This window comes from Patiria miniata, unplaced genomic scaffold, assembly GCF_015706575.1.
Source record: "Patiria miniata isolate m_02_andy unplaced genomic scaffold, ASM1570657v1 HiC_scaffold_17, whole genome shotgun sequence".
In the NCBI taxonomy this organism is placed as follows: Eukaryota; Metazoa; Echinodermata; class Asteroidea; order Valvatida; family Asterinidae; genus Patiria; species Patiria miniata.
Genome location: NW_024037055.1, coordinates 13338236 through 13353538, shown reverse-complemented (window position 1 = coordinate 13353538; position 15303 = coordinate 13338236). Strand labels below are relative to the sequence as shown.

Here is a 15303-nt window from a genome sequence, read left to right as displayed (position 1 = left end):
GCTGATGGTTTCGTAGAAACTCTATCGGGACAGGTCATCCAAGGAGCAACACTGGCTCTTCTATCTCGGCTTGGAATCGCCCCAGACTTCTTCAGTGATGCACCGTGTGTCAACCCCGCACCCCAGTCCTATGGCAGTAAGTTCAGACTGAAATATGTTTTGGTATGTAAAGTGCCATACCAAACTTTATCTAACTATAATTCCGGAAATCTCTCCGTGTCTGTCTGTCTGTACTTTGATTATCTCCACAACCGGTCACTGTTACTTTAAGTCTGATTATCATGGTCATTTCGCTGTTTGCTTTGCTGCTTCTGTCCGTTTTAACCTGCCTTTTTTTGACAAATTATTTCATGCTCATGTAGTTATTTTAAAGGTTTTTCCTTGTATAATTTTTAGATTGTTTTTCAATTTCAACTGGTTCATTTTTATTTCTGTGAAGCGCCTTGAGCGTCAATTGTGACGTATTTGGTGCTTTACAAGGATAAGTTATTAAATTAGTATTCTTATTAATGTTACTGAAGTTGAAAATCGGTGGGTGTATTGCTCAGGACCCCAGAATGTGCAGTGTCAAATTTGAAGTTGTTTGGAAGTGGTCCTCATAAAAGCTGCAAAAAAAAAAACAGCATTGTTTTAGGCAAACTTGGCAGTATATAGCCTAGACCACCATGCACTCTCGTCCTTTTCAATTGTTTACGTCACGTTTAAGCTAAAGCGCGCGTGCCTAATATGACGCAAACAATGGAAAAAGGACGGGCACGTACATGCATTTTGCGGTCGATTAAGGAACCCTCACTGTAGGGCGATACCATTGTCCAGTATGGGTGAATAGACCACCAAGCACTGCATACCATTCTGTCTCCATATGTACACGTTATGTGTGAAAACAACATCATTGAATCGTGTGCACTGTTTGCACGAGCAGTTCTCAAGTGCCCCGAACAGGCACATTTTCAAAAGGCACTGCACTAGTAATTATAATGCTATGGGAGTCGTGCGTGACCCAGAGCATTAGAGTGGGGAGACCCACCACTTGTGCGCATACTGCTTCACTAGCGCGTATAACATTAAGTGCGCACAACTAACTTTATTCTGAATGTTCACGAAGCCATAGCGTCTGTGCATGAGCATCAGGCAGTGACGGCGTTGCATTTGAATGGCTCTCCCAGTGGTCTCCTCCAATTTCCTTTTCATACCATCGATAAGGGGGTACTTGTGCAAGAAGCCCATGACGGTAAGAGTAACTTTGCGGTTGTACCACGTGAAAATAAATATCTTCGAGTTTGTGTGGTTCTGAGATGAACTGCTTGAAATATGCTCTGCCCATGGGCAGGAGACCAAGGCATTCCAACTGGAAGTGTGGTTCTGTGCCTTGGAAGTGGTGAAGCAAGTCAGTGTTTGTGGAAGGGAGCAGACGAAAACCACAGATCCACACAAATTCACAAAGAGATTTCCTGTTGCAAGGTGCTACCACAAAGTTATTCCTAATGCCTACTTCACTTCGCAAATCTTATTGTGCTGGAGTGTACTTTGCTGGAGTTTACTAGATTCCAGATCCTCGAAGCATGGAACTTTCAGTTTAGATGAGCCACCTGAGGCAAATGTCGGATGCAAAGTACTAACTGCCTGGATTTGAACTTCGGACTGCTGAATATTTAGTGGTCTCAATTTATCTAACTTAGGGTAAAATTAAAAGAACCTTTATGTTCTTGCCGCTTTTGGTCAGTTTTAGCATTGCCACATCATTGTGGTATCCTGAGCACTTTCATTGGCATACAATGCCTGGATGTGAACCTTGAACCACACAAACAAATGTTACAGTGCAATCTAGCTCCTGCATTCCAGATTGTCCCACCATGCAGCTTTCAAGTAACCTGACCTCCCTCGCTCACTGTTCACTGTGGCATCCTCGATACTTGCTTTAGCATACAAAGTGCGTGAACCTAGGACCGTTCAATCAAATGTTACAGCGTAACCATTGAATCGAATGTTATAATTTGTGATGTCATATTTTATTCCAGATTGCCCCAGCATGCAGGTTCCCAGTAACCTGACCTCCCTGGCTCACTGTGGCATCCTCAACACTTGCTTTGGCATGCATTGCTGCCTGGATGTGAACCTTGGACCGCTGAATCACTCATTCAGTGCCTCTTTGGAGATAGATCCATGCCTGGGCCAGCTGACCCTACAGTTTGGCAACTGGCAGTACAGTAAATCCCTCTCACACCTGGACTTTGACACCAGTCAGGAGATTACCATTGGAAACTTTATAACACTTGGGTAATAACACTGTTTTTTTATTGTGCGTAACGTGTAACTTTGCATACAGAAGATCTCAAATCTAAGAAAATGTATTGATAATGGGATGGGTCTGCAGTATATTAATTGACTGTCTCAGTGTTTTGATTAATAATATGATAAATGCACACAACTTTTTATTTGTTTGATTTTCATTTTAAATAGTCGTGCAGTATAATTTGCTAGTCGCTTAACATTGCTGAGATAAACATGCCAACATTAACAAGCAAATCTTCTACATATGACCTCTCATTGAATTTGAAGGAGTTTGCCATTTGAACCCTTGAAAGTTCTTTGTGTGACCAGCAGTTTTTGCATGTTTTGATAATGCAGATACACACTGGCTCTCATGGATGGTCAGATATCAGTCAGTCTGTCTATAGATGCCTGCATCGATAGTCATTGCACAGGACAACTAATGATCTTAGATGGTGCGTTATCTCCTCTTCCTATGTGCTTTCCCAACGGAACCATCTCCTGGAAGAATTTACCAGGTAGGACGGCTAAATGTAATTTTACATTGAAAGAAAACCTTTTGCTTAAATCCATGCTTCTGTGTCTGCTTGTCTGTTCCTGTTCATGCCCATGTCATTCTGTCTTTGAGAAAGATATCCTGCTGGGACTGGAATGTAGGCCAGTTCATAGTGTGAATGACTATGCAAACTGAGTTTGGAGTCACGAAACACTCGCTGCAAAATTTACCCTCTTGTGGGTTTTTTAGGTATCAGCTACATGACAATACGCTATTTTGTTTTGATCACTGCTAGGTATAACCTCCATTTCTCAGTTGGGAAGCCTGGATGCTGGATTCGAGGCTGTTGCTCAGGCTCTTGGCTTACCATCACGTCTAGTCTCGGCCTCACCTTGCCCACCAGTCATCCTGCCTGGCCAGTCTGGAGGTAGGGACAGTCTGCTGTGGGTGTGACAGCTGATCATATTTCTGTTGCAAATTTTGTCAAGAATTCTCATTATTTGTGCTTAAGTGATGAAAATTTGCAGATTCTTTAAAAGCGCCATTTCTAAGTTTGAAACTTTGCAAAGTATATTGATGATAATTGTTAATTAATAAGTGTCTTCACTTTACAGAATGCATGAACGAAGCTTATTTTCAAATTTTCTGGGATTTGTAGTGTTGAATTGATTGCCATAATTAGATAGAATTACAATATTATGAATTGACTTTGAACCAATACAAATGTAACTTACCTGTCAATTGGATGCCACATGGAGCAGAAATTTTGACTGGTGGTACGTAATAATGACCACATCCCCGCGGCATTTAATATGAAAAATAGAAACATATATCATAGACCCTATGTTGCTGCTGTTGGACCTTTGGTGACCATTAACTCCTCTACTGATTATTTTGTGGAGTTTTCATTTTCCCCAAATCTCATCCCTGATAAACTTCTCTGAAGATGTCAAAGAAAAAAGTATCAATTACATTTCGTTTTACACATTTACTTCAGCTAGAGTACAGCTCAAGTGACAGCAGTGTAACTTTATTTAGCCTATTGACGATAAACAACATAAACATTGCCAAATGAGCGTAGCTATTCTAAAAAACTCCTCTCTTATGTCAGTATCACCATTTGTTCTTGTTTTCCCCGTAGCATGTCCGCACCTTCCCTCTCTGCCCACCCTTCCATCAGGGGGTGTATGTCACTATTCAGATACCTGCCTGGGGGTGGAGTGTTGTCTAGCAGTAGACCTCGGCATCATCAGTCGCACCCTGAGGGCCTGGCTGATCGTAGACCCCTGTGATTTCAAACTGAGCGTTGGATTTGAGAACTGGAGTTACAATGTCACTCTTTTGAGGTATGGGTGACTCTGTAGTTGACTCTTCAATGCAAGCAGGGAAGAGTAAATACTGATTTAGGTACATATATTTGCTGCTTGCTCTAAGATGCTCCCTAGTAATGGAGGATGCATTATATTGTGCCAACTTTTGTAAAGAGTGGCTGTTTTGCACAACAGCTTGCGTCATTACTAGGGGTGGGGGTTCTGTAATGTAGAGCAATTCTCTTCCCAGATTTGTCTAAAATATGACCTTAATTCAAAAGGTCGAAAGTCATCCTAATTTATTTTTGATTTTTGACAAGAGAAAAGTCCTCAGTGATGAGCGAACAAAATGAATTTGATGACTGCCTTATCATATATGATGTAAGTGAAATAATGGCAAGCGCATTATGGTGAAAAACCAACATGGCACCATTCAAATATGTAATAAAGACAACTTGCAGAAAGCTATAGTAATGGTGAATTGGCCTTATTGCAGTTACAAGTGGGGCAAAGTCACAAGGGAAAGGCTGAGTGATGTGGTCCTGCTCACCTTCACCGTCGACAAGACCACAGACAACCGTAACTTCCTCCTCTCCCTCTCCCTGCAACTCTGCATCGCTGGAGTCTGTGCTCCTGACATTGTCATCCTTCAGGGCTTCACAGCACCGATACCATTCTGTAATCCTAACGGCACTTTGGAGTGGGCTCAAGACTTGGGTAAGTCTTGTGTTTACAACCAGGACTCAAAACCGGATTTTAAACAAGAAATCTGGCAATTCCAATAAGCCAGGCACTGTGAGCAGGTCTTCGAGAAAGGTGTTTCTTTCTACTGTAAGTTGTTAACTATGAGCGATTGGCAGGAAAAACAATTTATAACATAGAAATCAGTAAGCATTAAGAGCATAACCAACAAGGGCATAAATCCTGGGGTGGGCCATAGTATTTTCTCTTCTCTCACAGGTTTGTGAAGGGTGTACTAAATTTAAAAAAAATCCTCTGTTGTCCTGCAAAACACTTTGGTTGTTGTGAAAAGAACCTATTTGAAAGTAAAAAAGGAAAAGGAAAACTGGCCACTCTTGAATATAGTTTCAATTAAAAGTTAACCATGTGAACCACCAGGAATGGACATAAAGCATATTTACATACAATATTTACAAACATCATCCCAATTTATTATAATGAAAAAGCCTATTTTCACCAACAATCGATAGTAGTCGACAAATCTGACAGATGATAAAAAAATAAGTTTTAGCTGAATTCCTGTTCCCCCCGAGTTTTAACTCTGTCCCAATGTGTTTGATTCTCGGTTGGGGACAACATTTTGAAGTAGCTGACTGCTGTATGGTTTGTACCTGTACTCTTTGATGGGAGTAAAGATTGTTCTTAGTTTTGATGTTGTCACCTTGTGTTTGCTTCTCAGTTGGTGGCATTGGTGACTATGCTAGTGGCCTGGTGGTGAACCGTCTCGGTGTCAGCACTGATGTTCTCCTACCTCAACCATGTAGCGGTCCACCAGAGCAGATCACACCGACAACAACAGGCAAGTATCTTTTAAGTGTGTGATTTAACTTATTGAAAACTACTACTTTGTTTAACTACTTTGTTCTCTGAATCCTGTGGTTGTAGTAGCTGCCAGCAGAATCTGTAATTCTTGCTTAAGAAAAGCTATTGACAAGTGCAAATGAAGTGTCCTGCAGTTATTTGTACGCAGAGTCTTCAGGCGATAAAAAGGAAGACCCATTAAAAACTAATTTACTCTCTACTGGCAGAATTAAAATCTGCAGCCAATTTCACAAAACTTTACATAATGGCGCAACTCTGCTTGCGCCACAAAAGGTTGTGTAAGTTACCCAACATTTCACGCTGCGCATCATTTCAGTTCTGACACATTTCACGAAATTAAGTCTCATACTGCGTAAGTCTGCGACTTGCGCAACAAATTATGGCGTAACTTGCACAATCATTTTAGGTGGCATAAGTTGTGGCGTAGCGATGACCTATTTTACAAGTGGATCGTGATCATCGTGGAGCCTGTCGTTGCACAACTTACCGAGGTTAATACAAGACACCTACAGCTTTGTGTTTGAAGTAAATAAATTGCTATTTTACTTGTGGCAGACTTTTTAGAGTTGCTGCGTGATTCCGGAGAAAGTCGGACAAAACTGACAGGCTAAAGTGATTCAACAACGTTTTTGTGAACGAACAAACTCACACACAAACAGCCTTATCAACCTCATCCAAGATATTAGATTATTTAAAACATTGCAGCTATGTCAAGTTTTGTGAAATCGATCGTAAGTTTATTGCACAGCTGCACAACAGATTTGTTGCGTAAGTCCTACGCATGGCGCAAGCTTCGCACTTTTTTAGTGAAATCGGCTGCTAGTCCACTTTCGGATGGTCAAATTCCTTTCAACACAATCCTATTCCCTGTGAGTGTAGCAAGTATGATCTCTCCTCATTTTTAACAGTATGTTCTGCAGAAACCAATGTTTCTAGTTAAATAATGAGTGAATCATGCCAATAATGAAACATGAGAGTGGGTAATTACAACCTGCTATATTTCAAATGCACTACGGCAATTATAAAGACAACCTTGGCAGTTATGTTCATCCCCTGTTGCTTGTAACTTGATGAGTGATTTGACTTGTGCTTGGCTTGTTCTTGACTCAGCTACTACTCTGTTTGAAACCAGATCTACAAACCTCGTAAGGGACTTCTAGATTGAGGGGAATATAGGGCTGGGTTGGGAATGCCCCATGTAATCAGTAATATTTTTAAATGCAAAGAACCACAATTTTTCTCACATTAGGCTGCAGTTCCCTCTCTCTGCCATCTTCCATCGCCCAGTACTGCTCCCTGGACCAGTCCTGTCTCGGGGTGGGTTGCTGCTTGAACCTTGACCTGGGCGTAGTTCAGAGGTCATTCTCAGTCTGGATGAGGCTGGACCCCTGCGCTCGCACCTTCTCATTTGGCTTTGAGAAATGGAGTCACACAGAGATGCTCAGCATACAACTATTGCAGTGTAAGAAGCGCTGGAATTTAGAATTGACCTTGCCATCAAAACTGATTTATCAACTTACAGTCTTTTCAAACATGAAAGTAATGTAAGATATTAAAGTGTATGAATTTCATTGGCCAAATTTCAAGCCCATGTCTATATTACTTGTTATATAACTGACATACAGATCCTAGTCATTTGATTGGTGGAACTCACATCACGTGACATTCGTTATTGCTCCCATTCACGCCGCGGCTCAAAAAGTACTATCCACCCATGGGGAATCGGAAATACTATTCAACAGTTAGGATCATGACGCTGTATTTGTGTGCAAATGCATGCTAGTGTGCGCGTTCAGCGTTGCGCATAGTGCGTATTGTTCCAAAGAGCCAGCGCTACAGCGTTGGGTTCAAACATTTTCGTGAAGGGGTGGTTTGGAAGAGAGAAATACGTTTTCCTCCAGTTTTGTATTGAAAAAAAAAGTTCAAATATATCAAATGACAAGGATCTATGTGTCAGTAATATAAAACAAATATTTAGTGGCTTTAAATTGTGAAATGGGAGGAATATTATCGCTCGGTAAAATCTGGACTTTTCCAGTTCACTCAGCTTCGCCTCGTGAAATGGAAAAGTCTAGATTTTACCTTGCGATAATATTCCTCCCATTCCACGCTGATCTGAGCCACTCAATATTTGTATACTCTTAATCTCCACAACGAATACAATTTTTAAGTAAAACATTGAGATAGACAACCAAAAAGAGAGCTCCACCAAACAAATTCAATGGTATGAATGAGTTTTTTGTGCATGTTCACATTTCCAACAAAACTTTGCGAGAAAAAAAAATGTACATCAAAGAACAACCGTTACATTTTTCATCTGTTATTATTTATGAAATCCTTTTCTTATTTTCACAGCTCATTCCTTTGAGAAAAAGCTAGGAGATTTGAAAATCAGGTAAGGTCAATCATGTCAAGCAGTCCATACATGTAGGCTCCTTGCCTAACTCTTTGCCTAATTTTCCACTTTCAAACCATGTTATATTTGTATACTATTGTCAACCACTTGACTTTTTTTATCAAGCTTGCTCCTCTGTAACAGACTCTTATTCCTTGCAGGTATGACGTGGAGCGTCCCCACAATACTATCTATGACGTGGATCTAGACATCAGCTTGTGCTGGCAGGGTGTGTGTGATGAACCCATCGTCATTCTCAGAGATGCAATGTTCTCAGGATCACATTGTGCTGATCAGCAAGGCGGAGGCAGCAGCACAAGGAGGAAGAGGAGAAGTGTGGACGACCTGTGAGTGGGCAATTTTAAATGGTTACCTAGTGGTTTTGACAACCATCAAATGCCTCCCAAAAGACTTACTCTTTGAAGCTGTAGCCTGATTAACGAAGAAATGCAGAAGTTCATTGGCTTACTCAAATATTATATATAGCAGGGGTGAGATTTGGCAGGATCTTACCAATTTCGGGATTTCTATAAAGTATCCCTTTTGAAATCTGGAATTCCTGAGGTTTATGTATGAAAGTTTATTTATCGAAACAAATGATATTGGAAGGGGTGCCTTAAGGCTTATAACATACAAAGATATACCTACATATACCAAAGACCTTATGTTGCTCTGGGGCCCTCAATGACCCTTTAACCCTCTGCATATTATTTCGTCGATTTTTCATTTTCCTCCAATCCCACCACTGTATATATCAGAGTTGTAATGACTCGAGTCAATGACTCGACTCGAGTCCGACTCGAGTCACATTTTTTGGCGACTCGACTCGACTCGAGTCCCGACGGGTAAATGACTCGACTCGACTCGAGTCACTGCGAGCAAATGACTCGACTCGACTCGAGTCCCTCATCAGAATGACTCGACTCGACTCGAGGAAGGCTAATAAGACTCGAGTCCCAAAATAAAAGCAAAACTTACTTGCGAAAAATATTTGCAATGACTTACGCTGCGCCGTTCGCGTTGCCAGTTTTTGTTCACGTCACGTTAATGTTCGCGAATAATGTACGTTTATATACAGCGGCAGTCTGTATCCTTCCTCCATAATGAAACAACAAACATACACCGTGTCGCGGACTCCCACCTTGTGGTTCTATAGCATGTAATGCTAAACCCGGAACCAGACTTAAAACGCATTTCTCAATCCGTGGTTTCATCATTGGTTTCGGGCGATTTTGAAGTTCTTGGTGGAACGCTGGCTAAATTCATGTCCCGATTTCACACAAAAAAATGGATACGGACGGGCCCACCTTTAAATAATCAGAAACAGTTTTGTATAATGCAATTAGGTTTTAACGTTGTCAGCGATCAGCGAACAACAAAATCTAGACCCGAAGCCAAACCAGTTATAAAACCGAAGTTTCACATCTTCTTTTCTGTGACGTGAGCTAGCAATGGAAACTGTTGGTTGGGTACCATACAGCATACTTTATGTCTTTGGATTTCCGTAATAGACTGGTGCCTTGTATTCTTTCTCTCTTGTGTTTGTTGCTTTTTATTGTAATTTAGTGTTCAAATATTTGTGACTCGAATTGACTCGATCTAAATACTTGACTCGACTCGACTCGACTCGACCACACTCTGTGACTCGACTCGACTCGACTCGACCTTGTTGACCTAATGACTCGACTCGACTCGAGTCACTTCTTTAAAATGACTCGACTCGACTCGAGTCACAAAAATCAGTGACTCGTTACAACTCTGGTATATATAGTGTTGCAATAACATAAGATTTTTGGTTGTGGCAGCATTGTGTATATTACATTGTAGTGATGTCAGTTGTTGACATTGGTATGCTTCCTGTAACTTATGATCACAATTTTCAGCTGGTTTTCAGTAGCGCATCCAAAGCACATTTGCCTTATATGAAATTGTTCCTTGATAGTTCAATGCAATGCCATTTTTATTGCCATTGTCTGTGATTCTGTTCCACAGTACCAGTGAATCTGCCGAGGGAATGGACAGCATGGATGAGGTGACAGATAACCCTATAGACAAGGCCAGGGCATACTTTAAGACTATTCTTAGTAAAAATTCCACCTCATATTCAGCAGAGGAAAACACCATGACAAAGCTGCAGCCAGAGAAAGTGGTCAAGCCCAGTGAGTCACTTTTTTTTTCAATTACAATTCATTCATAACTGAAATCACTAGTCGGTCACAAGTCAAATCACTAGTCAGTCACAAGTCAAATCACTAGTCAGTCACAAGTCAAATCACTAGTCATACCCCCGTCACACCGGAGGCGCGGTGCCATTACAGTTTTTGGTCAAAACCGCCATCACCGTAGTCACACCGGCAGTAGTTTTTCACAGTTTTCCCCTACCCGTCACACATGTGTTTTTCTTCACGGTGCTACTGCGGAACCAGGGCGGAACCACGGCGGTGTCACTGCGGACATGATGATCCCATTGAGTTACCACTGCGGCAGGACTGCGGTGTTGGCGGCAGCACTGCGGGGCCAGTGAGGTGCCACTGCGGGCCTGGCGGTGCTACTGCAGTGGCGCTGCGGCAGCAGGGCGGCTCCATGACGTCTGCGCGGCGGCTATATATGCCATAACCCGCAGTAGAACCGCCCCGGGATCGCCGTAGGGTCGCCAGTCTACTTTTTCGCAATTGCACGGCAGTTGTACTGCGAAGGCACGGCGGTGATAGAGGTCCTACTGCGGTCCTTGTACGGTGCCACGGCAGTCATGGCGGTGCCGCGGCGATCCCACTGCGGATTGGCCCAACCCGCAGTGGCACTGCGGAAGTTTTGAACATGTTCAAAGTTTCCACCGTGCCACCGCGAAGGTCCGTGGTTTTTACAGTTTTCCGCGGTGCTACAGCAATCAATGACGGAACCACTGCGGAACCACGGCGATCATGGCGGTGCCACTGCGGTTTATGCCGTACAAGCTCCGCAGTGGCACCGCACCTCCGGTGTGACGGGGGTATCAGTCACAAGTCAAATCACTAGTCAGTCACAAGTCAAATCACTAGTCAGTCCAAGTCAATTCATTAGTCAGTCACAAGTCAAATCACTAGTCAGTCACAAGTCTAATCAAAAGTCAATCACTTTAGTCAGTCACAAGTCAAATCAGTAGTCAGTCACGAGTCAAATCACTAGTCAGTCTCCAGTCAAATCACAAGTCAGTCTCAAGTCAAATCACTAGTCCGTCACAAGTCTAATCAAAAGTCAAATCACTTTTGTCAGTTACAAGTCAAATCAGTTGTCAGTGACAAGTCAAAACACTAGTCAGTCACAAGTCTAATCACTTACTAGAGTCACAAGTCAAACCACTAGTCAGTCACAAGTCAAATCACCAGTCAGTCACAAGTCTAATCAAAAGTCAAATCACTATAGTCAGTCACAAGTCAAATCACTAGTCAGTCGCAAGTCAAATCACTAGCCAGTCATGAGTTAAATCACAAGTCAACAACATGTCAAATCACCAAGTCAGTCACAAATCTAATCACGAGTCAGTCAGTCACAATTAAGTCTAATCACTAGCTAGACACAAGTCAAATCACAACTCAGTCACAAGTCAGTCACAAGTCAAATCACAAGTCTGTCACAAGTCAAATCACAGGACTGTCACAAGTCTTATCACAAGTCCGTCACAAGTCAAATTACAAGTCAGTCACAAGACCAATCACAAGTTAGGTCCAAAGTAACAGTGGGATAAAATACGAGAAAGGAATATTGTCCCGGTTGATTTAAAGTGCTTAATTGTAATATGAATTAAGACTGGAGGACATAATTGTGAGTGACTTGTGAATTAACACAATTTTGTCAAGCCCTATAATGGCAGAAGAGCACTTGTGAAACTGAGTACAGGATGAAGTGGGGGCACGGTTCGTACATGTCTGTGGTAGGAATCCGAAAGTGGGCAAACAAAGGGGAAGATTTTGAGGAGGAGGAAGCCTATGTCTATTTGTGGGTGTCGGGCTGTTCAAAACCTGTAAATATATATTAAAAAAAGGAATCGCAAATTATGACTATGATGCAAAACTGATTATAAACCCATACTCAAGAAGTGGTGGATTAATGTCGACACCTTGAAATTGATACGAAACAAAGGTTCAAGGTGAAATTGAATGAAGTTGTGTGCTTGCTGTTATAGGGATTCCTGAATCAGGCACATCAAGCCGTCGCTCCATGGGTCTACTCGTCTTTGGTAACGAAGACGAAACGTCTGTACCAAGCAGAAAGAGAAGGGACGTAGCACTCTCAGGGATTTCAGGTAATACTGGAAGATGATGACTGGTTTAGTGAGTGATGAACATGAGTCAGGTACGTTACGCCTCGTTCCGTTCTTGTCAAAATATTCCTGGCGTGAACTGGTTAAACGTACTTGTTTAAGACCTGCCAAGCACATATGTATTCCCTTATTAATACAAAGGTTGCATAACTTATCATGTGTCATTGTAAATGGTCAATGGGAAACAAACAATTGCAATTCAGATGGCATGAACGGGTATCACACGCATGAAAAAAACCAGTTCATTTATAGAAGGACTTACGTGCACCTAAATAACTAGACTCATGCCAGTCATTTTCAAAACCATCTAATGCGCCTTGTTTTGTTGTAGGGGGAGCTAGTTTGTTGGACCTTAGCCTGGCTGTCAGTGCTACATGGCAAGGAAACGTTATCATCGGTGGAGGATTAACATGTAAGTTGTTTATTAAATGAAGTTTGAATGAAGCAATTTTGACGTAGTTTCAAAAACAGTGAGGTTTGGCCTTATACATCTGGGTACTGGAACGTCGTTGTAGTAGGCAAAGATCGTATTGCGCAGCGTGCACTATGTAGTAGGCAACCCTTTAAAGCTGTGATGGATGGCAAAACTGTGGAGCCAAAACCCAGTGCTGTGTACACAGGTAGTGGCCATTTTGAGATTTGATACAGAATTCTTGGTTGTTAAAGTTTCATGTGAAAGTAAGCCATCTAGGTTACAATGCACAATATGCATCTGTCGTGCATATAAAAAAAAAAATACACGTACATTGTGTTACTGAACATGCGCATAATGTCAATAGCTGGCTCATACCAATTATTGGATGCGGCATATGGAAAAAAACTGTTTTCCAACAATTGTTCAGCCGGTGATCATTGGAAAGTGTTACAATATTCCTAAGATTTCGCCCAATGCTTCATCAGTACTATAATTTACTTATTACAATTAGCTAAATTGAAATTAATTTGATAATTTTATGGGTTTTTTTTAGCAAATGTTATTTTTGGCTTTTAATGTGCCTTTGATTGTTTGATGTCTAACAGTGAAAGGTCTTGATGCTCTCGAAAAGCGCATAGCCAACATGACCATTGGGGAGTTGGAAGCAATGCTGGATCTTCAGAACATCGACCCGATCGTTGTGGTTCAATTGATGAAGGACTTACGCTCTCTTTACAGAACCTTTGTGAGTTAAAATTTATTATGTGCCTCAAAATGTTCACCACATCTAAAGTAAACAACCAGGTGTTTTTCTTTTTCTTTTCTCAGGAATGGTAAGACATTAGGTTAGTTTCCTTTCAACCGGACCTTTGAATTAGAATAAGCGAACAGTCCACAGCATAAAAGTTTTCAGAAATTTCAGGCCGTATTGCCCTTTAAGAGTTTCTTGTGTTAAAAATGAGGTGGGCTTTCTCGTGTAACAATGACTCCAAGTCAAAGTTATTATATCGTTTACAAGCAGTTACCAGACTATAGCAAGATTGCAGAGTAAGATACATTTTGGTTGCCATTGCTATACTAAGTCTTTAGGACATTCTATTTGAGCATATATTTGTGTGAAAGAAACCTGTTTTTGGGGGGGTGGTCCTCCCACCCCCCAATGTTTCTCCTTGTGGGATGCCAATGTGCCAACGGCAATGGCCCACCCCTAATCCTTTTCCAAGTGCATATACATTGTAGATGCTTTGTATTATCTCCACTGTCATCTACCACCCATGGTAATCCACCACCTATCTCAATAAGAGGGTTTTCAAATTTCCCTATCTGGTTTTTCCAACTCCCCTCCCTACCCACCCACCCAATCCAACCCAACATTAACAAGAAATTGCCACCCTTAGAAAGAGCTGTGAAAATAGATTTTGCATACAGAAAAAAGCCATGTAGTAGTGTTGTAGTAGAGTACTTTTTTCCGAGTACCGAGTACTGCCAAGTACTTAGGTTGCCGAGTACGAGTACTTGTACCTCCGAGTACAAGAATGGGTCTCCGAGTAGGAGTACTTTTACTTCCGAGTACGAGTACTAGTACTTCCGAGTACAAGTACTCGCATTTCCGAATACAGCCATACGGCAATTGGTTTATTGTGCGTAGTTGGCCCAGGCCCAATCAGACCGATATATAGACCCACTCACGGCTTTCTGTTAAATGTATTTGTCTGGACTTTGACATTCGAGTACGAGTACGAGTACGAGTACTCCAAAAAAGTTCTCGAGTAGTACTCGAGTACGAGTACCAAGTACGAGTACTATAACACTGCCATGTGGTAGTAAAACACCTGCGTACACCCCATGGATTCTCAATTCCAGGCAATCCTATCAGTTGAGTTTGCTGATGTAGCTCTTACATTTTGTTTCCACCCACTCTCAGACAGAAGAACTGATTGATGTAGTCACTGAAGGCATTGCCGAAGATGCGTTCGAGCAGTTTGACATTGTGCTGAGTGGCAAAATTACTTACCCGCTGAAAGACGGGGTGTATTTCGAGAAATCATACACGACCGTCCTTGGTGGTTTTATAAGGCTACAGTTCTGTAAGTATCACCCTCATTGACTATCGTCGTTTCTCAGCCCTATTTGAATATGTAATCAACTGTCGCATATGTCATCATACGGAATCATGCTCAGACCCATGAATGTAATGAAGAAGAGGTCAATTTTCCTTGTTGGTTTCTACAATTTAGTGCTTGCTGCTCATTATGTAATTGATGTCAATGTGATCAAAATACCCTTGCTTGTGACTCAAACATTGTGGAAATGGTGGCCAAGTTGGGACTGTTAAAAATGATTTCACATCCAAATGGATACGTGTACGCATATATTTAGCTGTGTATAGCAGTACTTAATTACCATTATCGACCACTCCGTTGTTTCAGATCTTGTAGCATATGCATATGCCCAGTCATCGGAACAGTTATCAATAAAAAACTTTGGTGGCCTCCAGTGAAAGCGTTGTATCTACGACTAATCCTGCTTTGAAATACAGATAAATGGCATCAC

At 41.7% G+C, this 15303-nt stretch overlaps 1 protein-coding gene across 1 annotated transcript in view; it reads left to right on the top strand.

Moving 5' to 3' along the window:
* The window catches only part of LOC119723897, a 144621-nt gene that overhangs the window by 51641 nt on the left and 77677 nt on the right, over window positions 1-15303 (top strand). Inside the window, exons 28-42 of the mRNA XM_038194800.1 lie at window positions 2-136; window positions 2019-2277; window positions 2629-2789; window positions 3063-3194; window positions 3909-4113; window positions 4574-4794; window positions 5498-5617; window positions 6890-7102; window positions 7996-8035; window positions 8197-8382; window positions 10028-10194; window positions 12198-12317; window positions 12667-12747; window positions 13356-13495; window positions 14675-14837. Of these exons, the coding sequence (XP_038050728.1) occupies window positions 2-136; window positions 2019-2277; window positions 2629-2789; window positions 3063-3194; window positions 3909-4113; window positions 4574-4794; window positions 5498-5617; window positions 6890-7102; window positions 7996-8035; window positions 8197-8382; window positions 10028-10194; window positions 12198-12317; window positions 12667-12747; window positions 13356-13495; window positions 14675-14837 (2343 nt within the window). The remainder of the gene's footprint in view (window position 1; window positions 137-2018; window positions 2278-2628; window positions 2790-3062; window positions 3195-3908; window positions 4114-4573; window positions 4795-5497; window positions 5618-6889; window positions 7103-7995; window positions 8036-8196; window positions 8383-10027; window positions 10195-12197; window positions 12318-12666; window positions 12748-13355; window positions 13496-14674; window positions 14838-15303) is intronic.